This window comes from Aptenodytes forsteri, unplaced genomic scaffold (genome assembly GCF_000699145.1).
Source record: "Aptenodytes forsteri isolate BGI_AS27 unplaced genomic scaffold, ASM69914v1 Scaffold126, whole genome shotgun sequence".
In the NCBI taxonomy this organism is placed as follows: Eukaryota; Metazoa; Chordata; class Aves; order Sphenisciformes; family Spheniscidae; genus Aptenodytes; species Aptenodytes forsteri.
In genome coordinates, this window is record NW_008794599.1 from 104,465 (window position 1) to 128,763 (window position 24,299).

General features: G+C 51.3%; 1 protein-coding gene across 1 annotated transcript in view; it reads left to right on the top strand.

Annotated features, from left to right (window-relative positions):
* SNX19 (sorting nexin 19) overlaps nt 1-23,419 on the top strand; it is a gene marked incomplete at its 5' end in the record, with an annotated part of 26,770 nt that extends 3,351 nt beyond the window's left edge. Inside the window, 7 exons of the mRNA XM_009272966.2 lie at nt 151-281; nt 1,495-1,591; nt 1,880-2,066; nt 4,365-4,494; nt 17,583-17,767; nt 18,615-18,702; nt 19,380-23,419. Coding sequence (XP_009271241.1) covers nt 151-281; nt 1,495-1,591; nt 1,880-2,066; nt 4,365-4,494; nt 17,583-17,767; nt 18,615-18,702; nt 19,380-19,515 — 954 coding nt within the window. The remainder of the gene's footprint in view (nt 1-150; nt 282-1,494; nt 1,592-1,879; nt 2,067-4,364; nt 4,495-17,582; nt 17,768-18,614; nt 18,703-19,379) is intronic.
* Between the last annotated feature and the right edge of the window lie 880 nt (nt 23,420-24,299).

Sequence of the window (24,299 nt, forward strand, 5' to 3'; positions counted from 1 at the left end):
CGGAAAGCCATAGAGCTGGGAAGAGTCAGAGCCCAGCTCAAAGAGCCCGGGGGTTATCGTGGAAAATAGAGCGCAAGTCTGAAAACTCTTAATTCCTATTCAAGGAATAGGAATATATTCAATAATTGACGGCACTGCTGGCTTTTGCAGATCGTTGTCAATGCCATTGTGGACACCTTGAAGACGGCATTCCCCAGGTCAGAGCCCCAGAGCCCCACGGAGGATCTTAGCGAGTCTGAAGTGGATGGGAAATCTCAGACAGACGGGAAGAAGGCTAACAAGTAAGGGCTCCTTCAGCTTCCCCTGTGCTTTACGCAGAACATGCACTTCATACATAAACCGACTCCATTGTGGGGAAATACTGGCTTGGTGCTTTACCTGTGGTGGATAATACATTGCTGTCGTACTGTGGCTGAATTGCTTTCTCTTTCACATACTGAGCAAGGGTATTTGAGTTCCTGTTTGGCTAAAGGATTTTCCAGGAACGCTCAGGTTTTGACAGAAGGTGGGTTTCCTCCTGAGGGAGCTGTGAGGTGGTGGCATTTGCCGGCAGAGATGTTGATGCTCCTGGAGAATTGCTTTTTACCCTTAAACACGTGCGTGACCTATGTATGTGGTGAGTCACTGCAAAATACAGCTGTAAGTTGTCTTCCTGAAGGCTCACTCCTGCCTCTCCCACGTGTTTCACGCGGTGGCATGCCACCTTGCCCAGCAAACATTTGCATGTTTATTTAGGAGTAGTGTTTAAGGTCATTGCACGTATGTGGCTCACCAAGTGTTTATTCGGTGTTGCTGGCAGTGATGAGCCCCATTGAGCTCATCGGTGATTCTTCCCTTACAGAAGAAGAGAAGGTTTCTGCACGAGTATGGCTTTTTTCCAGAAAAGTGATGTTTTGCTAGAAAAAGCTGCTTTGGACAAAAAGACAAACCAAAAAAGTAGAAGTTTTGAAGCGTCTTGGCTGAGAAGGACATTCCTTAATGATAAACAGGCTATTTTACAATTTGTCCCACAATCCCAAACTCCCTTTCATATCCTCCTTTCTGTGTGTGCGTGTTTGTAATTGGAATTCACAATTCTGCTGAATACGTTTCATCTCGGAGGCTTTTCTGAACGCTTTCCTGTGTATGCTGCAATGTTGACGCCTCGCTGAACAGAAATGCCTACATCTGCATGTAAGCTTACACGTAACATACTGCCGAAGAAGGTGTATGTATGTGATGGATGTTGGAAAGCCTTGGCTAGGCCCATGTGGAGTTGAGGAAAAGCGCTGTAATGCTTTTGTTGCGTGGTTTTACTGCCACCGCTCAGTTATCCTGGGGGCAGATGCTTTTTTTGAAGTACATCAGAGGTCTTAGCTTGGACATGACACTGGACAAAGATAGTTGGTCCAGGTTCTGGGCTGAGGCTGGTCCAGGTTCTGGGCTGAGGCTGGGAAACTCATCGCCCACGGCTTGCGGAGAAAACCCTGACTGTGCCGTGTCTCTCCTCTTCAGGTCCAGGCTGAGGTTCTCGTCCAGTAAGATTGCTCCGGTGCTGAGTGTGAGTGAAGCGCATGACGGCATCGTGTACTCTATCAGGGAGGGCAGCGCTGTAAGTTCAGATCCCTCTTGTAATCCTTTCATGATCCTAATCTTTGCCCTGTTTGGGTGCTGGCTTGGGATAATCCAGGTGCATGGGGATTGTGGCTGCTGCAGCCTTGTTCCCGCGTGCCAGGTCTTTGCAGAAAGGCAATAAGCAGCCCTAGTTGTGCTGTTGGCTACAGCAAGGTGCAAACCAGGTGGTGGGAGGCTGTCTAGGTAGTGGAGATCTCCTATATCTGTTCAACTCTGGCTGTGTGTAGCTCACCGCTGCGGTACTAATACACCAGTGCTTTTGTAGGTCTCTGGCACCCTGTCGCTGGCTGCTATGGAGTCCTTCATCCAGAAGCAGGAGAAGCTGCTGGAGGCAGTCCCCAGCAAAGCTCCCGAAGGCGAGGGAGGCAGAGAAGCTAAGGAAAGCTCCGTGCGGGAGAATATGGACGGGCTGGGCACAGCAGAGCAGGGGGCGCATCCGGACACAGACTCTGGTGAGCTCAGCCCCTCTGTTAGCGCTTCACCGTGTCTCCCTTGGTACTGCAACAGCTCCAACATCTGCAGGCTCAGCTTGCAAGGTCTTCAGTGTGAGGACCTGGTCTCCTGCCTGTTGCACCTTGATTAAAGGGAAGGCAAACGGAGTTTTTCCAGTCCCCTTAGGTGATTGCTCTGGTCTTTATTGCTATTGGAAGCAAATTGGGTCTTGGCTCACTTGTGTCGCTGTAGATCTTCACCTTAGTGTGCTCAGTACAGTGACTGCAGGCATAAGTTTCTTAAGGACACACTGCTTAAACTGCCAGTGTTGTAAAATCAAACTCTTGAAACTGAAAAATGGCCAAATTACGGTTTTTTGGTAGTCTCAAGTTAGCCTTGATATGTCCATGTGCTATGAAAGGACATTTTGAGATTCAGCTAAGTTTGGATAGATTTGGTGGGAATAGCAAGTATGTAATCCCAGTTCAAGGAATGATGTTCCCTTTCTGATTATAGATCCCTACTATGAAGCGCAGGGGTGCTACGGCCTCTCAGAGCGGTTACAAGATTATCCTGAATGCAAGCAAAAATATGTTCTCTAATCTTTTTCTTGGAATAGCTGAGCTGTATCAGCTAGAACTTTCCAAAAATTTCATTCCAGTGGTTCAAGTTTGGCAAGCTCTGACTGGAAGCACGTGCTCGTGACAGGATGGGTCTGGTATTCTGAAACCTAGCCTGTGCTACCAGCTTTGCCTATAATCTTTGAACACACGCCGGCGGTTGTTTTGGGGCTGCTGGGGAGCAGGGCTGGAATTGGAGGCCAGTGCTCTGCACGCAGCACAAGAGATACAGGCAGGCCAAGTTAGCTGAACTCTTAAGAAAATTTAACGTAAATGATGTCAACTGCCTGCAGGTCTGTGATGCTTCAGAGCCGAGACAGGGCAGGCTGGTCTGGCAGGGTAAGGGGAATGAATGTCTGGGGAGCAGCTGGCTAAAAAGGCAACCAGTGTCCGTATCTCCTCACTGGGTGACTTCTCGGAAGAGGTTGGCTAGCAGCTCTCTGAGGAAGGGGACTTGGATGCTACAGGAATAAACAGAGCTTGCTGACGATGCTCTTTGTGTGGGGTTATGGTGAAGCCAAACAGCCCGCTCCAGTTTTTGCACAGGGAAGTCAAGTCTCAAAGGGCAAAGCAAGCGAGGAGTAACTTGTGCACGGCCCAGAGCAAGAGGTGGCAAATGCGCTCACATGCCCTGTCTTTTCCAAGTGAAATGGCCTGGAGTTACTTAGTCCAGCTCATATGCAACAAGGAGAGGAAGAGGAGGGAAGGAGACGTGCTGGGGTCCAGAATCCCTCTCTTTATCTCCAGCAGTAAATCGTGTGTGAACAGTCTCGTTGGCTCTCTGTAGGCAGAGAGTGGTTGAAAGATCAGGCATCAGGGAAGGGCAGAGTAGGGGAAGCTGCTGTGCAGGAGCTCACTCTTCCAACAGAGCCGACGCAGTAGCCTCAGGTTGGGGCGCTGGCCTAGGAGCAGTTGTCTCGGGCAGGGTTGTGGTGCATGAATAAGCTTGTTCTGCATAATACCTATGATGCTTTGGGACCAAGCAGCATAACAGTAATTCTCTAGCAAGTAGAATGTGTTTACGCTGTAGGCTTTGACATCCTCCTGAGGATCAGAGAGAGGTTTTGCTGTCCCAGGTCTGTGTCACCAGGGATATGTGGGCATGTGTGTGGGTTTTTGTCTGAACTGATGCGTCTGGTTTATCCAGATGTGGTTCATCCGTCTTCCTGCTGAGACTTGGACCTGCCACACGATGGCAGCCTGCGCACACGGAGTCTTGCGCCTGGAAAACTGCACGTTGGAAGAGGGGAAAGTGTTGGTGAAGACTAGGAAAATAGTCCTCAGCAATGTACCTTTCTCCTGGCTACAGTCGCTGCCTTCTTTCTCACCTGTTTTGGGCACACTGCCATCCCTGTGTGTGGACTGGGGTTTGATAATCCCTCGGCTTAACTGAGAAGGAACTGGGCACTCGGAGCAGCCACGTTCTGGTCTGGTGCGCCCCTTGGTAGGGAGATTGGGGCTGCTTGGATGAAAGTGGAAATGGAAGAGAGCGATCGGGGCAGGAGCCTGGGAGGGCAGGCTCCCCAGGCTGGCTGTGCTGCAGCAGGTCATCTGCATGTGGCACAAGGTGTTAGGCTGGGGAGAAGAGCGGCAAGCAGGCTGTTGGGGAAAAGAGTGAGTTTCGGATGATACTTTCCGCCAGGTTTGCTTAGGCACTGAGTTGGCTTCTTCATCTGACCCTCCTCTTCCTCCTGGCAGACTCTGAGACAGCTTTGGCTGACCTGGCCCTGGATGTGCTTCGTCTGCTGCTGATGGATCACTGGAGCTGGCTGTGCACGGAGAACATCCAGAAGGTCTTCCACCTGCTCTTCGGGACCCTCATTCAAAGGTAAGGCCTCGGCGACCAACCTCACAGCTCTGTGAGGTGGCATTGCCTTTGGAGTTACAGTCTAAAATGGAGCTCTTGCCTGAATGCAGATAAATGCTTTCCGTCGCATCAAACAACAAGGTTCTGTAAAGAAGGTGTCGCATGTATGTAAACTTCCCAGAGATTTGCACTAGGAGCTGTTTCCCCCATGAGCAGCAGCGTAACTCTAGCGGGCAGCCTCCTGCCCGTTAACAACAGGGGAAAGGAAGGATCCAGCCCTGGGAATGGGAGGCTTCTTGCCTCATGAAAGGGTGAGAGTGCCCGGCTCCTTGGCTCTCCAGGGAGAGACTGGCCTCTGCTGGCCTCCTGGTCTCTCGCTGCCCAGGGGCTCAGCTTGTCCTTTCTACAAAAGGAGAATAAACAGGCACAGGGAACAGCAACTTGTCAAGGAACAGCTTGGAGCGCGGCTTCCCAGGGCCTTTGCTCTCACTGATGCACCCCTCTCTGATCTGCGGTGGGCCAGCAGTGCCTGTGCCTTGCACAGTGACCCACAGATGTATTAGGGAAAGACTTCCTTTCCAGCTGGTATGTACTTGCCAAGCTTTTCTGAGGCCAGTGCCTCTGTGTGGTAAGACGCTAGGCCAAGACACACAAACAGAGAGCATTTCTGTTTTCTTCTGTAGGTCGGTGACTATCACTAGCTGAGGATATGGTCCTTTAGAGTAAAAGGAAAGCCTTCCCGGAAGGACTCTGGCTAGGGGGAGCCTCGGAGCAGTTCTTTTCCCTCTCCTGTGCCCTTTCTTCTCTCGCAGGCATTCAAAGCCAGTGTCAGAATGCGCGGGGCAGCACATTATAACTGAGTTGGTAATTTAAGCTGCCCTCAGCAGAGGTTGCTGGAGCGCTTTGAGGTCAGGGGCTGCTGGCCATCGCTCATGAGTCTGTTTCCTTGGGTGGGAGGAGGTGGGTGTTGCTCCCATTTCTCCAAAATGGGCTCTCGTCTCTTGGGGAATGAGCTGGAACCCAATCCTTGTGTGTAAGCACAGAGGTATGAGGGCTTGAATATGCACGTCATCACCCTCTAATAAGCTGTGTCCCGGTCACCCAGGGAGCCTGCAGCACCGACACGTGGCATTGGTATTTTCCACTAGAGAAGCTGTCATATACACAGCACATGCCTGGCTCTGGAAGGTGGAGGAGCTCCGCAAGTTGTGCTAGTGGAGCAGCGTGAGGGTGAATGTGTTTGTGGCTGCACCGCTTCAACGGGTCTGGGTGAACCCATGCGTGCTGCAGGCAAACCTTTGGCCGGAGCTGATGTTGGGAAGTCCCGTGACTCCTTGGTGTCGTGGTCAGGACAGGGTGCAAATACAATCTTTCGTTGCCAGAAGGATGGTGTTGCTCATGGATTGCTGCAGGGAACACTCTCCTCCCCTGTTTCTGCTGCTGTAGTCGCCACCCCAACCCAGAAGGCTGTGCCTGGGACAGCGCTTCAGTCTCCTGAAAGGGAGGAGTGTTAGGGTGGAGGTTCTCCTACCTCGAATCAAGGGTGGCAGGTTTTTAGTGATCCTGGAAGCCCATGTGGAGGGCTGGGGCTCAGCAGGATACTGCAATGGGCGCAGGAACTGCCCTGAGAGCAGTCAGCGTCTGCCTGTCGTGAAAGCTGTGATCTGGTACGAGAGCAGAGCTCAGACAATGCCCGAGACGGACATTCAAGATGAGGCATGTAGTTACCTCCACAGTGGACGAGAATTGCGAATGGAGGGGGGCTCCGTGCTGGCTTTCCATTGCACCCTGTCCCTGAGCCACGCAGAAGGGTGGCTGAGACTTGTTGTACTCATGGCTGGCCCAGGTGACCACTGCTGTCCTGAGCAGATCAAGAAGTCTCTAGCTCAGACCTGCTGCCAGCTGCCTGTCCAGAGACACAGCGTGGATTCGCGGGCATTTCTCTTCTATTTAAGTATTTGCAACTTGATCGCTGCTCGGCCAGACCTGGCACAGCCCTGGCACTGGCATTCTGGCTGGCACTGCGTCTGGGTACCCTTTACAGGTGGAGCAAATACCAGAAGCTGTTCTGGGAGCATGTGCTATTCAAGGCATCGTTGCTCCTGCCTCTGAGAACAGGCGGACGAACACGGGGCAGCAGATGGGCACGCGTCCCGTCTCTAACCGTTGCTGGTCACAAAGTACGAGTAGGAATCATCCCTCCACGAGATGAGGTCCTACTCTGTTCCTGTCAGGGGCTGGGTTGGGTGGTGGGTGGTGGAAAGGAGGTGTCCTAGCGGTGTTTTGGGTGTTAGGAAGGGGGTTGCTGCTGGACGGATGCTCCTCTGCCAGCTTATATTTGGTGAGAAGCGTGCTGCTCCTGCAGCCTTGTGGCAGCTGCCTTCATGGGCATTGCTACCGCTCTGCACCGAGTGTGCCTCGTCCCAGAGCAGAAGAATCAACAGAAAAACACCAAGAACAAGGTCCAGCTTCTCCAGAGAGCCAGTCCCCCTCTCCTTTGGGGACTTTATCCCTTGGGCTTGCGGTGCCCACGGCATCCCCTGTGGTGATATCGAGTGACGGCTGTGACCGCACTGTTGCTGATTTTGGGACCTCCCTACCCTTCTCCTTTTGCCATTCTCTGCACGGAGCATCCCACCACACTGCTCTTTCCTCTCTTCTTCGTAGCTGAAATAGCTGCGGCCAGGCGCTATCCATCTCCCCTGACTGTCAGTTTAATGGCAGCCAGGGAGAGGAAGGTTGCATGACCGAAAAAGGTATTGTTAAGTAAAAGGGAGGCCGCGTGTGCAAGCCCGCATCCGTGCGGCGCTCATCCCATTATGTAACAGGGAGTGATCCTTTTTTGGAGCCGAAAGGAGAGGTGGGTGGAGGGGAGGCAGAGGGGCCGGGAGGCTCGCTGGGAGCGGGGACGACCCCAGGGCCAAGGATTGCTTCCAGCAGCCTCTCTGCGCGCTGGGTCCATGCCTGTAAACAAACCCGCTGCCCCGCTCTGGCTCCGCACCCCTCCTCTGTCCGGCTCTCGCTTCCCTCCCACGGGCTGGAAACGCAGATCTCCTCTCTTTCTTGGGGAGGCTGCAAAAGGGGCCTGTTTGCAAAGGGGAGTAGATGGGGCTATTCTGGGCTCTGGGGGTGTTTGGTGGAAGAGCTAAAAAGCATTTGGAGAAGCCGTGTGCTTTTTAGAGCCTTGTGAGTCAAAGCGGCGTTAAAAATACACGGCAAGCATGCGAACCATGCCATGGCTGTGACCCCACGCCCTGGCCTCGGTCTGTCCCCGACGGCACGATGGTCACTAGGTCAGGGGGCCGCCATTTCTTGGGGAGGCTGCAAAAGGGGCCTGTTTGCAAAGGGGAGTAGATGGGGCTATTCTGGGCTCCGGGGGTGTTTGGTGGAAGAGCTAAAAAGCATTTGGAGAAGCCGTGTGCTTTTTAGAGCCTTGTGAGTCAAAGCGGCGTTAAAAATACACGGCAAGCATGCGAACCATGCCATGGCTGTGACCCCACGCCCTGGCCTCGGTCTGTCCCCGACGGCACGATGGTCACTAGGTCAGGGGTCCGCCAGTGCCGCGGCGAGCTGGGGGCAGCCGTGGAGCCGGGGCGACAGCCACTGGGTACCAGCTCGCTGTGCCCTTCAGCTGCTGCTGGGGTTCTCCCAGGCCCACATCTGCTTCCCCTTCTGGAGGGGAGTCCCAGCAGAGTGCCAGGATCCCGGGGATGGACCTGGGAGGATTTTAGATGCAGATCCAGATCTGTATGCTTTTCCTAGCTCCTTCCCATGCATCGCAACAGAAAGCCGTGGCAATGCAAACCGCCGAGCGGAGGGAAGGTGTCTCGGCACACCCCGGCTGTCTGCACCCTGTAACCTGAGCGGGGCTGGGGCGCAGAGTCCATGCTGGGGCTCGGAAGCGCCTGTGTGTATATAAGGGAGTGTGTGGACCTACACAGGCAGCTTTGATGGTGTCATGTTCCACCAAGCACCAGTTAAAATAAATGCAAAGCATCCCTGCCTTACCCGGGAGCTCAGCACCGTTTGGCTTGCTGTTCTCTTTGGGTCACTCTGATGCTCCTCCAGGCTTTGTCCCCTGTCCCGTCATTCCTCGGCAAAGCGGGTGGATTTGGGGAGGTAATGTTCCAGTCTGTGTGAGACGTAGCTGGAGAGCCAGGGATGCTTTGAGACTGATTACAGATGACCGTCAGGCGTTTATGAGAGCGGTTTCTGGCGAGTTCTTCTAGCTCTGGTTCCCTTTGCAAGCCTGGCTAGCTTTGGCTTGTTTTCCTTGTAGGGTTTCCTCTCTAGAGCTGGTTCTCCCAAGGTTTCAGCCACTGCTGAACTAGCATGGGAAAGGAAAGTCTGTCTGAGCTCAGATCCACCCCCAAGCTGAGTCTTGGGCTGTGGTCTTGCAGGGAGCCTGGCTCATGGGTGCTGCGGTGAGGGACGCTGAGCCCTGGGGTGGGAGCAGAGGAGAGAAGGGGCACTTGGGCAGTGCACCGGACAGGTTTTGAATATGTACACTAAAATGGGGCCGAGCAAGGCCACAGAGGCATGATAGCCTTCGTTCTATCAGCAGTAGGTCTGGAGCATCTGAATTCTTGTTGCAGCCTGGATTTTGGCAGGAGGTTCAGTCTGTTAGGGTTTGGATAAACAGTTTGGCTAGGTCCCAGTCTAAAGAGCGAACGCCTTGAGACGGGCGGCCCTGCTTGCCTATGGAAACGATCTGGGCATGGTATGGCAGCGGCATGTGGAGGAAGCTGATGCCACGCTCCGGGGTCGGTACAGGGAGGATGCGGTTGACGTGAATGATGCTGCATCCTGTGCAGGCAGCTGGAGCCTGCGGGGCTGTGGGTTATTCCAGAATTTATCCTTTCCAACGCTGTCCTGCACATTCAGTGCACCTTTGAGGGGAAATGCAGGGCTGGGGGGAGCAGGATGTGTCTCCCTGCCCCCTGAAGCGGTCTCAGAGCTGGCTGCTATGGAGGTTGCTCCCTGTAGAGGTAAAAACCACGATCAGCAACAGGGGCTCCGGTCTCCAGGGCGACTGTCGCATTGCCGTGGCCTCCTCTCTGTCCTTTCCCAGCTCTCTGTGCCATCTGGTTTCGTGTGTCCCCCCATCCCTGTTTCACTGTGTGTGTTGAGGAGTAATGGTTTAGCAGTGTGGCTGGTTTCGTTAGCCCTCACACCGGGGGCTCGCCTAGCTTCCAGCCTCACCAAGTGAAAACTTCTCGGACCGATATCCATGGCCTGTGATCGACAAAGGTCCTGGGTTGTCGATTTAATGGGGCAACAAAGGGTCCTTGCAGCCAAGCCTGGGGTCCCTTCCGCAGGCCGGACATCTGCGCCGGTCGAAAGGGTGCTGCAGCTTGCTCTTGCCGCACGTCCCCGTCCCTCCTTTGGCAGGGATGCCGCACGGTGCCCGACCATTGCACAAGGTGGGTTCGGGTGGGCTGTTGCTGGGGGTTACCCCCGTGCGCAACCCCAGGCTGCCCTTGCCTTCTTGCTGTCATCTTGGCTTCGGGCCTCTGTGCCAGAGCCTGTCGATGTCAGGCCAGGTGTTGTGGGCACTTGTGCAACTGTGGTGTGAGTCAAGGAGCTCATAGCTTCAGGGAATTGCTTGCTGGGTGTTTTGGTTTTTTTTCTGTTTTTTTTTTCTCTTTTTTCTTCCTTGATCTCTGTGCCAACAGAACTGGCAAAAACAAAGACCCTTGGCAGCCTCCTCGATCCTCTTGACTTGAAAGTGCCACCGGCATGTAGTGTTGCCTGACCCTCTTAAATGTCCCTGGGTAAACCTGCCCACTCGGGCAGTCAAGCACCTGCAGCCCTGGGCGTGCTGGGAACGCGCTGCCCGTGGGCGAGCAATTCTGCCCAGCCCTGGCCGTCTGGAGCCCTGCAGGGGCCGTGTCCGGCAGCCGAGATGGTGAGCCAGACCTCATCTCGGTGCCGGCTTGCACCGGGGGTCGGCGCAAAGCTGGGCTGTACATGTGTCACCCGGCGTAGGGGGTACCCTGGGGTAGGATGTGGCTGTGCGTGGGCAGGCGTGCGCTGCGGAGGCTCCCCGTTTCCTCCCTGCATTATCTCTGAAAAAGACATTAAAGCCGAGGGTTGGCTCGTGCTCTTCAGGCGCCGGGAGAAGCCAGGAAGGTTTATGCTAAAGCTGTTCCCAGTGCGGCTGCTCCCACTTTCCTTTGGCTTTGTAGCTGGCAGGTAGCTTACCACTCCGGGCTTGGGCAGCACCTCCGCGTTTTGCTGGCAGGAGCGAGCTGCCAAAACTGCAATGTCAGTGCAGCTGGAGCAACTAAATCCATTCGCTGTTCTGGCTTGTTACCTGGGGGAGTTGATTTGGGCAGATTTAGTAAGGACCTTTGCAACCGTGCATCGAGGGGCTGTGCTGGCAGGCCCAGGTATGTGGCAGCAAAGGTCCCATCTCTCCCGGGGTGGTGCGAGTGTGTACCCCAACCTAAAAGCCAGCAACAGAGTTTGTATGTAGGGGAATCAACCTTACGGCATCTTCCTCCTCGTCCCTGGATTTGGCTATTTGTATTGTAGCTGCAAGGAGCAGTAGAAATCGGGGGCCTGTGGTATGTCAGCAAAAGCCATCTTGGGGACTGTGTGTGTGTAAAGTAAATAAAAATCAACTTGGAAATGGGCCTCGATTCAGTTGTCTCCAAGCACCTGGAAATTTTGGATCCGGCTTTGAATCTGTGTCCCAAACAAAATTTTTTTTCTCCTCTTCTAGAAGCAGCATTCTTCCAAAAACAGCCACTAGAATGAAGCAAGCGCTCTGTGCTTTGATAACAATTGCAACATTATTTTAACTGCATCTCTCTTTTCTTTTGACTCCGTTTCAGCAATTAGACATGTGCCAACTTTTTTCCCCAGATTTAAAAAAAAAAACAAACCAAACAACAAAAAACCCCAACAACTTCCTATTTCAAATGGAAGAGACAAAGAAGAAAAGGATTGAGAGGAAATAATGTCTCCTTGTTGGTTTTAGTTTTTCTTGGCTTGTGAAGGGTTAATGGTGTTTTTATGTATTTTGATTCTGAAGTGGGCTAATGAAGCAATCTGCTCTGAGCAGGACCTGGCTGAGACAGCCTGGCCTCTCCCTGGGGCACTGCTGAGAGCTTAATTGGCTCAATAAATACTTGATGAAGATGTTATCGAAAGCCGAGATGCTTTGTTAAAAATCAAGGGGGTTTTGGGATGGTTTCTTTTAATCACGTAGCTTTCTCCCCCTTTTCTGAACCCCATGGCGTCGCAGGGAGATATAACTTGAGAAAAGCAAAAACCGCAGCAGAGCAGCTCGATTAATTCACCAGGGGGGAGAAGACGTTAGAGCTGGAGCCCTTTGTGTTTACATGATTTCTTTTTGCAGCAAGTGTGTTTTGGAGAGAGCAGCCCAGAGCAGTGCCCCAAATCCAAACACCGAGGTGTGGTTTCATGCCTACAGGCAGTAGGGGATGATCTGTTTTTCCTTCTCTCTGTCCCACAGTAAAATGTCCTGCAAACCCACTTCTCGCAGGGCTTCTGCCAGCTCCACCTCTCACTGCCTGGGTCAAGCAGGTAGAAAAATCCCACTGCCCTACGCTGGCAAGGCGCTGGTGCGGATAAGTCTAACCAAGGCACGTCGGGTGGAAACGCTACCGGCGTGAACTCCTTGCAGCTTGATTTGTTTCTCGCTTCCTTCGGTGCAACTGCCCTCAGTGGAGCTGTGCTTGGGAGGTGTGAGGCTGGCAAGACACTCTGTTTCGAGGGGAAGGCACTTGGCCCCAGGGCCGCTGCCTCGCTGGTCAAACACTTCATTACGGTGTGCTCGGGCAGGGGTACAGGACGTATTGTTCATAGCATATACAATTGTAAATATTTTATAGGGCAGCAGGAGAGGAACATTTCCAGTAAGGCGAGAAGGATAGTTTACTTTTTGCGTGTGTGTCTTTGGCCAGAAGTTTAAAAGGACTCGGGATGCTTCGTATTCTTTGATTTATAGAGGGATTTTTATTTTTTCTTTTCTTTCCTGTTTCCTTCCTTTGCGAAGGGTTTACTGATGGCCTGGACAAGCGTGGGTTTGCTTTGAAGGTGTTTGAGCTGAGCGTGCCAGCAGTCGGCTGCACGTGTTTCTGCTGGCGGCTGTGCGGAGAAGGTGGACGTGGGCTCAAGTAGCAGGTGCTAAAAGCCGAGCCTGGGGGCCAAAGCTCTCCATTTGTGTTTTTTCCATTCTTCTAACTGTGCCCGCTGCAGCTGTTTCTTCGGTTTTACAAGCTTAGCTCAGAAAAGTTTTACAGTCAAAGCATTGAAATGTTGCTCTTCCTGAGCCCTTGAGTTAAGGATATTCTTGTGGTTTGAGGCACAATTCGGGGGACAAGTACTGTGAGGGGAGGGATGGTCTGGTGATTTAAGTACCAGCCTTTCTCGATTTCATGAGTCAGATGCTTGAAGGCCTTGTGCGTTTCCAGATGTTGCTTTTTTCTTAAATCCTTTTCACTACCTTGGTCTCACGGGCCTTTTTTGAGCTTCTGGTTAGCCGTGCCGTGTTAACTGACCTCAGGGAAACAGAGGTCTTGTTCTGGGGTGGAAAGTAGTAGATGTTGAGCTGGACTTGCTACTGTTATGTACAGCTCGTGTATATTTATAGAGCTATTTGTATTTATAAAGCTAAAGCAGGCTAGTAGAGGCTTTCTCGTCTTTGTCTTCTTCCTAACGTGGCCTCCAGTTTGTGTTTGTCTAAATCCTTAAAATCCCCAATTTTGGGGGAATCGCAATTGCTGTTGCTTCAGATTTTAATTACAATCCGCGTATTTAACTTGAGCCGTTCCTTGGCTCAAGTGAACTTAGCAGTTCTTATCCTAACCTTGATGGACAAGAAAAGCAGAGGTTTACCAGCTTCTAGCAGCTGTTTGTAAATCTGGAGAGTACCGTATCTTTTTGTCCATTCCTGGTCCCTCTTTATTTTCCAGACTAAGCAAATCCAACCTGTCCAACCTTTACTTGCTGAGTTGAGCTCTCTCTATCCGCAGGTGAACCCTCTGGGTGGTCCGCTTAAGTGAGCGCATCCAGCTCGCAGGAGCCAAGTAAACCCAGGTCCGTACATTGTGTTTTGCCTGTTCCTGACTCTCAGTCTGCCTTTACCATAGGCTGCTCCGTCTTAGCAGCCCGTATTGCTCCTAGGTGCCGGAGGAGGGTCAAGGTATGTACCCCACAGGCCTTATTTCTCATTCCCAGGGCATTTCTGCTGTTCCCATCTTAACGGGCCCCTTCGGCTGACCTTGGAGTTCCAGCTTAAGCCATGGCATTAAATCAGCTCTTTTTTAGCAGCCATTTCATTCCTCCATCGGCAGCTATTTCAAACAGAGGACCCTTACAGCATGGGCAAGTTATGCACCTCCAGACTAACGTCCAGAACTTCGTAGCCCTTGCATTCTGTCTCTTTGCATTGGGCATTATCAAAGCATTTGAACGTCTGAGCCCAGGAGGTCATTTTCTATCTATTTCTGGTCTCAGCTGAAGTGTAAGGAGATGGTTCAGTGATGGGTTCGTTTTTCTTTCTTTCTTATTAAGGCTATTTCTTCATGAAATAGCAGAATGGAAATAGTAACTCATCAGCCATCCAATAAAAAAAAAAAAGATAGGTCTATTTGTGTTTCTTGCTGGATTTATTTCTACCTGGGAGAAGGCGTGTATGTGCTTTCGATGTGGCACATGGATCTCAAATGCTTAGTCCTTTAATAGTACGAAAAATCATCTGTGATCTGCTGGCGAAGGTCAGCTTTGGACCAGCACATATTTGGAGTTCCTGTGTGAGAAGTGTGAGCTGTTAATCCTGATCCTGGTGCAGCAAGTCTGCCTGATGGAAAGGTCAATTTGCCATAGAAATCTGGGTCTTATTCAGGTAGGATTTTCCAATAAAGCTTGGTGTGACCCTGCCTGAGTTGCAACTACAGTTGTGAGAGCTGAGGAGTTACTTTGCCCCCCACCATTTCATAACTGTTGCTCGTGCGTGCGCCTGTGTGTGGTGTGCAAATGCAGCGTGCAGCCCCCAAAGTGGGTGTCGGCAGCGACTTTAACAGGTGCAGGTTGAGAGTAGGGAGGAAAAGGCAGGTCACTCTGTTTTGACATTTTCTTTCAGAGTATCTGAGAGCATCGGCTGCTCTCCCAGGGAGGATGCTGAGCCAGATGGACCAGTCTTGACAGTTCCTCTCCTCCTAGTGCTTTTGGGATGGTTCCCCACGCTGATAGACGGGCAAAAGGGAACCCAGAGCACAGTAACTTTAGCCTTCCTTCCATTTGCACCCAGCTTTGTTTTCTCTTCTTTCTTGTCCCCTTTCCTGTCGAGTTTCTTCTTTTTTTTTTGTATGCCCTGTGGTTTTGGGTGCCTCTTCCCCCTTTCCTAGCAGTGAGTATCCTGCTGTCAGAGCACCATGCGATGGGGCAAGTCGGCCTCTTCTCAGGAGCTTGCGTGGAGCTGTAGCAGGCGTCAGCGCAGGTGGGGCAAAACCGACGGAGCCGGTCTCAGTCTCAGATCCTGCCCTTTGCTTCCCAAAGTGGAAGGCAGTGAGCTGCCAGACTAAGCAAAAAAAAAATATCCATCAACGGTGTTTTGCAACTGTGGGAACTAAGACCTGTAACCACTTGCATAATCGCAACGCGTGCTCATGTGATTGGATTTATAGGTCTTACTTCTAGGCCTCGTTGCCTAGTTCTGGTGGCTTTATGGAAATAAATGAACTAGAAATGGTAGGTTGTTTGTACGGGGCCGTCCAGCGTTCGTCAGTTCTCGGTCCGCTCTTGAGCTGTCTGGAAACATGTGCTTTCTTCTCTAAGTTCAGCTTTCACTCTGCCCACTATTTGCTTGATTTTTTTTACTATTTTAGGAACATTCCTAAGAAAAAGAAAGCTTGTTCTTCGCTTTCTGCAACCTTTTAAAGGATGGTTAAGTAACTGTTGCTGAGGTGATTTTCAAGTCAACATTCAGTCTGATCTCCCTAGATGCAGGGTTGTACTGTTTGCAGCTCTGTCCCCAAGTCTCTGAACTTCTGTTGCTCGTCAAATGTTTTCTCAATTAGGAAAGCAGGTTGTATAAGAAAACATGTTAATGAAAAACCATGTTAATGAAAGCTCCTTCCCCTAGAGGAGCCGCAGTTTAACACTTTAATTTGGTTGGGGATGGCTGGAGGGTTTAACATGATCCAGGGTGTTAAACTCTACTGATGGCTGGAGATAAAAACCCTTTTAAGCCATTGTATTTCAAACAAGGCCTTTTCCCGGGCAAGACTCTGCTGTGACATTTTGTCCTCTAAGACAGGTAGAAGCTACGCTTTGGATCTCTGGCACTACCTTGTAGCAACATCAGTACTTGGGGTCCCTGGCGAGGCTGAGCATAAAGGCTGTGTCTCCCCATTTCCAGTGCTGTTACTGGGATCACCGGGTGCATTGCCCACGCTCCAGTAAGACCTTGCCCTGAGACATTACAGGCCTTACTGCTGCACCAAGGCTTGTTTTCAGGTTTTTTTAACGGTCTTTGCTTTTGCAGCTGGCATTTCCTAGGTGTGCATCCTTAAAGACCTGCAGCTAGGCACCTCGTTTCGTGCTGAAGAAGGGAGCATCATGTTGCAGCCTTGGCCCCGATGATGGCTACCTGCCGTTCCTTTGCCCCTCGTTACCTTTAGGTGTTGCTATTCCCGACTCTCTGCTCGTGTTGTCCCAGTTGTGTGGGGAAAGACGCCCTTGGCCCGAATGCCTCGCCTGAGAAGAATGCAGACAGTCTGGCAGAGCGCAGGTTAAATAAAGTTTGCCTTGGCAGGGCCCATGCTCTTGGATGTACTATGAGCTGCCGGGGCGTAGTGGTGACGGAATTGCAAGCACGAACACCAGCTGCCAAGAGGAACGGGTCTCCTGGCCCTGCCTGCGGACTCCTCTCCTCTGGGACTCTTGAAGTACTGGCAAAATCGCAAGCCTTCTCCCTACCCCAACCCTGGCCCGACGCTCCCATCTTTTCTCCAGAGCTTCCCGCTGATGAGGACGGCGGCAGCAGGCCGTCGCCGTCGGTGCTGCGCCGCCGCGTCCTGGTCTTGCTAAATTGATGGGGACCCTCCTGTTGGCCTCCGTGCCGTCAGGGATTCGCCCGCTAGCCTCTCCTTGTTCTGGGGGAAAAGACTTCAGGCAGTGGCGAGTTTTGACTGGCAGCTGTGGCTTTTGCTATTACACGGGGAAGTGATTTCACGTCTGGGAAAGAGGGTCCGCATGATTGATTTAGAAACTTTCCCTGGCCAGCACTTGGGTGGTGTGGACACATCTCCCCCGTGCAGGCTGCAAACACCTCCGAGCCCTTATGTGGAGCGGCATTCCCGTGGCCTCGGGATTTGCAGGTTGTTACCGTATAAAGGGCACAGTCTTGGCCCAACAGGAGGGCTGACCAGCAGTGTTGTTGGCAGGTGCCTAACTTTCCTTTTAATAGATGTGCAGCGCGGGGTTTTGGATGGGAGCGGCGATGATTTCATTGCTTGCCACCGGTGGACGGAGCAGAGCTGGACAGCAGGGAAGCAGGGGGGTGAGAGGAGCGCAGAGCAGCAGGATATTCGTGCCTTGCCATCCTGGGACCGTGCGTTTTGGTCTCCAGGCGAGACACCCTTGACTCTTTTGGTAGCGGAGGGACTGATGAGAGGAGCACTGGTTACCAGAACATGCTCAAGTCCTTCCAGTCAGTCACAGGGTTTGTTTTAGAGCTAAAACATCAGTTTTGGTGGTTCTTCCAGCTCTGTCTCGGCTTGTGCATGGACATAAGTTAGGAGGTTATGGCCAGTCATATCCCTTAGCTGTGCACCCTTTAGGGGCCGGTTACTCATTTGGTTTCCTGCGGGCAGCAGGGCAATGGAGCTTTTCCCCTGTGACTTCACATACGTGTTTCTGTCTATAAGATGGGGAACATATACCTATTTCTGGTGCATGGGGGAACTCAGCTAATTGATACTTGTGAAAATGCCTAAGGTATAGACTTGGAAACTGTATGTTAACTTGCCCAGCAAGTTGATCTTCCCCTCCAAGGCTTCTGATTGGCAGAAAGCTCCTGAGTTAGAACCAAGCCTGGCTTTTCCCGACCTTTGTCTCTCTCCCTGTGCCTGCAGGTGGCTGGAAGTCCAGGTGGTTAACCTGACCTGCACCCAGCGTTGGGTCCAGTACCTCCAGTTGCTGCAGGAATCCATCTGGCCTGGAGGAGTTTTACCAGCAGTGCCTAAACCAGCCAGGACAGAGGAACAGAAGAAAGCAGCAGCAGAGCAGGCCCTGCAGAGCCTGATGGGGATCTTGCCTAGTAAGTGTGCCCCAGAGATGTGTCAGCTGCCCTTGAGAAAAGGAGCAGTGGGGGAGGCTGGGGAACCCTCCAGTGCATTGGCGTCTCTGGAAATGTGGTTAAACACAGAGATGGAGCCTGCTCGTGCCAAGGCACTGGGAAACGTTTGTGACCTTTGAGGTTTGAATGGTTTCCTGCAAGCAAAAACCACAGTTTCCTAGTTCTAGATAGTTTGCAAAAGCATTTGGGAAGCAGCACAGCTCAGAGAGAAAGGACGCCTGTCTTGGTGATTCCCAGATGCAGACTGGCCACATACTCTGTGCTTAGTGCTGGTGGTGCAGTTCCCGCTGAGCCACCTCAAACAAGGTATGGCTCAGGAAAGCCAGTGCCACGCTGTGCTCCCACCTGCTGCCAAAGGGTACCATTGCTGTGAAGAGTCACAAGGCAAAGCCTTTGGCTTCTTGCTCTAAAGAGTGGCTTTTCCACTGGACTGAAATCATGAGCCCAGCTGCACTGGATTTCCCTCTCTTGAAGTTTGACACGGGGACCTTTGACATTAAAGCAGCTGCTGCCTAATCCGTGTGAGTGCAGTCTGAACTTTTAACTCCTTGCTGCAGAGTCAGGGGCCCTTACTATCCTTTGGGGATGAAAAAGCGCTACCGGTATATGCCCTTCCAGGCTGGAACGCTTTCCCAGCATTTGGTCCTGTCCCTGGCTCTTTTCTTTCGTGGTAATGTTGGGCATGAGATGCCTCAGGCTCAGAGCACCATCACAAACTTCAATTTAGTACCCACCAGCAGAAGACTGGCCCTGTTTTACTACCATGGAAATGTGCAGTTCCTAAAGCTTTGTCTCTTGACGTTGACAGATGTGATCCAAGAAATCCTTGGAACCAGTAAATGTCGGATGAGCTGGAACCTGGTACTGGAGTCCCTGGGCCAGCCTGTGATCAACAGGTACGTCGATTATAGTCTCTTTGCCCTGATAGCCTTTGCGATGGGGCCTGTAAGCTACGCTCAGGGCTTCACCGTGAGATTCATGCTGCCAGCTTCTTGGCACAGAACATATCTGGCTAATTTTCCTTGACTTATACTATCAAAGGGCATCTGGCTTGCTTATTATGAAGGTGCATGTCTAGGACCTCGGTCTGGCTGGAGGTTATTGAGCCGGTCTTGTTAATTACGTTGCTGGGCCTGCTTAGTTTGTGGATGTCAGGAGACTGTCAGAGGAAAAAAGACCAAATCCTGGTTTAGTTTGTTGTTTTTAGAAGAGCTTAGGGAGCTGCATATACATGTAGATAGTGTTTTTCTGTATACACATCGCTGTGCATTTGGAAAGCAATGTTTTTGTGATGAACTGCAGAGAAATGCATGTGCCACCTCACTCCAGGAGATGCATTTGTGTTTTCTGTGCTGCTCAGCAGCTTGAAACACCCACTGGTTTGGGGGGTGGAAAAAAACCTGAACCATCCCTTAGAACATTTCTTCTAGGATATGAGATCTTTTTGCCTTTCCCCTGATGGCAGTCAGAATACTTCTTCCTTGTGTGAGCTTTGGCTTCTGCGTGTCTGGAGCTGATCTCCCAGCTCCGCTGTGCCCTGACCAGCCTAAGCTTTGTCTTCTCTCCATTTCAGGCACCTGGTTTTCTGCCTCTTGGATATTCTGCTGGAGTTCTTGGTTCTGAAGGGCTCCAGCGATGAGCTCGAGACCGCAGCTGTCGCGCCGTCTGCCTCTAGTGGCCTGGACAAAGCAGGCATTTCAGCACATTAACCAGGGCTGGTGTAGCCAGCAGTGGAGGAGAGAAGCAGCCGCAGGCATGGGATGATTTGATTTTCAGTGTTTACTGAACATGTCTGGGAGCTTCTTGTAAAGATTTTTTCCAGCCAGTGCTAAATGAGGCTGCTTTCCAGGCTTCTCTGTTTTGGCTGGGTGATGGATTAAACCCAGTGTCAGGGGCTGAAGATGCTTTTCTGCCATGTAGCGTCTGTTCCATTGCTGACCTGATGGAGGGCCTGGAATGAAGATGCCCGACCTCTGCTGAGCTGGACAGTCTGAGAAGGATATGCAGGCTGCCCACAAGCCCTGTTGTCTTGCCCCACGTTTCTGAACATCTCTAACATCTAAAGGCAGCCAGCACACAAGATTTGCTTTTGTGGCCTCGGGCTCCACCTGACACTGGCATGCAGAGACTTGATGTGACAGTATCTTGTTGATAGATGTTTCTCCAGGACAGGTGAAGGGAGGACCAAATGCTGTCCCTGCTCTCTAAGCAGCCTGCCCTCTGCCTACGCCGCACCATCCATTTTACCAGAAGGAAGACGGGGAGAGAATGGAGCGCGGAGATGTGGTGATAGCCCTGAAGTCAGCGTCAGGGACCCATCCCCACTGCCCAAATAACTGGGAGGTCGAAAGCAGTGCAGAAATCAAAGCTGCTGTCCTGTCTTAGGGACAAAGATAAGCTGCCTCCTGCTGCCACTGCTCTGACATGGTCTTGTTCTGGCATCTTTTGCTGCCTCAACAGTAGGATGCAAGTAGGGTAGACTGTGGTCCTGGAAAAGAGAACTGTCCCCAGGCTAAAGAGGAATGGTAGCTCGGCTGGACTTCAGGATTACCTTGTATTTTGCCTGCTGAGTCACGTTTTAGTCCCAGAGGCTGTCACCTGGAAGGCACAGGAGAAAAGGAGCTGACTCATGTGTGGCACACAGCAAGTAAATCAGCTCCCACACAGAAGTGCTTGTCACGGTAAGCTCTGGAAGAGGAGCGAGCACCTCTGAGCCCAGGAGGAATACCGAACGCATGTCATGGACAGACAGCGGGTTAGACCACAGCAATGGGCTTGAGAGCACCACCTTTGCTCTGTTGTTGCTTGCTATGTCACCGTGCTTTGGTTCACTATGCCTGCTATTGCAACAGCTGCGTGCAGAGGGCTCTAGAAAGCTTGTCATGTCACGATGTCCAGTGCCACCCAGCACAGATGGCATGTCGATTTGGCAGCTGCTTTTCCGGGTCATCCAAGACTTGAGTGGTTTTGCAAGCTTACGTTGCCCAGCTGTCAGGTTTGTGACAGGGCAGATGGACATGGAGAATATGGACACGGAGAATATGCACAAACAGACCGGTTTGGTGACCTGTTTTGGTGAATTCCCTGGGAGAAATACAAACTGACCAGCGCTGGACTTTGCTGATGAAGGGAATACTGCTCCTGGCGTTCTCCAAGATTTAATCTTTATCTAAGATTAAAGTGCTTAGGAGAGGAGACCTCGCAAGAGGGAAGCGTGCAGGATCACAGCTAGTTTCCATGTTACAGTACCAAATGGTGCATTTCGTGTAGCCTGCTGTTTCTTGGAGCTGGATACTCTGTGGCATGTTTGGAGAGAAGGTCATGTAACTCCAACATGCACACTACTGGAAGCATATTCTGCTCTTTCCAGAGGCAGCTGCTTAATAATGGACACACGGCGGTGTGTGCTTCTTTGTGTTTCTGGGGGGTGTGTGTGTGTTGTGTGAAAACACAGGGAAGGATTAGCTTGCTGCCAGCAAGTATATTTTTAGGGAGCTCCAAGGACATCCCAAGACTAGGCAGAATCCAATGTAATGAAGCAAAGGAGTTTTGCATCGCCTATCAGAGCCATCTCTCAGCAGTGACACTTTTGAGATGGTAGCCTTGCCACCTGCTTGGAAAAGAAGGGAGCATGTACGCTAAGTAGCTTAAGAGTAGATTAGGCAAAGCTTTGGAGAATGCTCCATATGGGATAATCCCAAATGGCCAAGCAGCAGGTTGGGGAGCAGGACTCCCATATATCCCCAAGCACAATATCTGCTTGGAGCAGCCGCTTCGCCCTCTCCTTCACTGCCTGGCTCCTGTTTCCCTTCTTTCTCCTACTACTTCCATTTACTACATCAGCTGTCTTGAGGAGTGGGAGAAGGCAGTAGGAGAAGGAGCCATCACCCAGGGATGATGTATCATAGCCCTGTTGTGCTTGGTGGCTTCCCAGATGCTCTTGGTGTGCTTGCTTGCTATTGCTTCCCCATTGATTTTAGGGGTTTGGAGCTCCAAGACTGTAATCTGTCATTCATCAGGGATATCATTAAGAAACTGTTTGCTGAAAAGGATCATTCAGAGATGGACTGCAAACTACGCACCGCCAGCTCCACGTGAGGGCAAAGGTCTAGCACAGGCGTTACAGACACTGGATGTGGCGTTGGAAGGACGAGCTTACACTTCCCCTTTGCTGGGAAGCCCTAGCATCCCTGCCTTTAACCCTGACCTCTGATATTATGGGAATGACTCAATATTCATTTTGCCTGATGGAAATAACTTGCCATTTCCGCTGGCGGGCTCCAAGGAGCATAGCTTGAGAGCCGGCGCTTCGCTGGGATGGTGCGACAATGATTTGCCGTCGTACCAGACAACTGCTTGGTCTGTGCATCCTCTGCACCTTTCACGCAGGGGCCTCGAAGCCTGCACTTTGCAGACTTGCTCATGTGGTGAAGGAGCAACATCCCCTCCGTGTTTACATGGGAGGAGCTGGGGCAGAGAGATGAAGTAGGTTTACTTGCATGCGCTCTTAAGTCAGCGGCAGAGTCAGGAAGAGACCCCAGGAGTCTGGATTGCGAGGTCTTTGTTTTAATCTCCAGAATCCCCTTTCTTTTCTTAGAGCGAGGAAAACAGAAACCAGGGTTGCCGGAGCCCTTTCTCATGCTCTTACTGGCTAGGCTTCAAACTCCCATTCTCTCCTTCATAGATCTTAGTCCATTCTCACAGCCGAGGTGAAGCTGCCCAGGAACAGCGTAGGAACAAGTAGCCCCTCTCTGTATCTTGTTGTTAAGGAATACAAAATCCAAAACAAAGTTCAGCTTTTTTCTAATGCCAGTTCTTTGCCTTACTGTAATTTTTGGATTAAATTGAGCACGATGGTAGCAAAGGCAAACTGACGCATTCAGGTGGGCTGAAAGTTTATTTCCATTGGACTAAGACTGCTTTAGTAAAACAAACAGGGCCAACAAAAAAACTTTAACTCGGTCTGTGTGTGTAGTACTCCCAGCAAGCTCCCTTTTTCTGCAGGAATTTGTATAGAAGGCTTCAGCCACCCCTTACTGAAGGGAAGGTGGTGAGAGCAGGCAGATTTGATCTCGAAAAAAAGTTGCAGGCTTCTGTCATCTTAGGTACAGAGCAGCACGTGGTTCAGGTGGGTGCTCGGCTTTCTAGGTCCTACTGGACATATGCGATCTGCTTCCAGCCCACCGCTTGCTGACTATGTGGCATTGAGGAAAGCACTTCATTTCCCCCGCCTCAGTTTCCCCCAGCGCTGGCTAGTTAGACTGCAAGCTCCCTGGAAGCAGGGGCTGCTTCTGTGCATGTACAACATGGAGCACAGCGGTACAGAGCTTCAAAGCAGCACCGTAAGCTAAACAGTAGTTTTTGTGTTGAGGCAGAGCTGCTTCTTAGGTTATGTTTTCAGGAAAAACGAGTGCCACCACCGTGTAGTGACTCCCTGTCATATTTTCTGTGTTCAGATCCCTGTATTGGCTTTCTGTGGGTGCAGCTGTTCAAGTCTGTGTAGAAGAGCGCTGTCTTGAAAACCTATTTTGTTGTTAAATGGGGAGCAAACCGGTGCTCCCAAGTGCTTGTGACTTATGTTCTGACTCTGTGTACAATAATACTCGGTTTCAGACTTGTTTCTGCGTTTGGGTTTAAAATTCGCCAAGAAACTGCCTGTAAGACAGCCCTTGGGAAGGGAAGAGCAAATAGGGGAGAGGCAAGAAAGCCCAGGTGGGAGTCGGAAGGGGGGGAGCAGGCGTCTCCCCGAGTGTCCCGAAACGCCTGGCTGGGGCAGCAGGGCTGGTGGCAACGGGTCTGGGACAGCAGTTTGCCCTCCTGGCACGCGGTGGCATTAGTGGGACCGCTCAGATGTGGGACAGACCAAAGTCTTTAGCAGCTTGGTCAGAAATGGGAACAGTTTTCCCATCTCTGGGGGCATCAGCATTGCTGCTTTCTCCCTGACAAGCAGACTTCTTGATTTAGGCTTTCCAGGGAATGTGAAACCAGAGAAGCAATGTGGAGATCTTTGGCCTTTCTCCTGGAAGAAAGTGAAAGACACCCAGAGAAGCAGGGGTTGTGCAGACCCATCTCCACATCCCTTGGCACTGCTGCTTAGGAAGTTCACCTTGATATCGGTCCTGGAGGAGGAAAGCTGGTAAGCTATAAGGAAATAGAGAATGTCTGAAAATGAGAAATTCCACGTGAAATTTGAAATATTATGTCGAAGGAAAAAAAATAGAGGGAGAAAGAAAAACCTGATACAATGAATGCTTGAGTCATGTATTATTCTGGATTAGCTCTGCCACGGAAAGATCCCATACACCCTATGAAATCCATTACCTACAAGCCAGTGAACATTTGTACAGCACATGATGTGGGGATCATAGCTGAAGCCAAGTTCCCCTGTATAATATCCACCCCAGGGTAGATTGGTCCATTTCCAGTGTCAACAGCCAGAGGATTAAGCATTTGTCTCTGCAGAACAGTGGATAATTAATACCAGATCGAACTA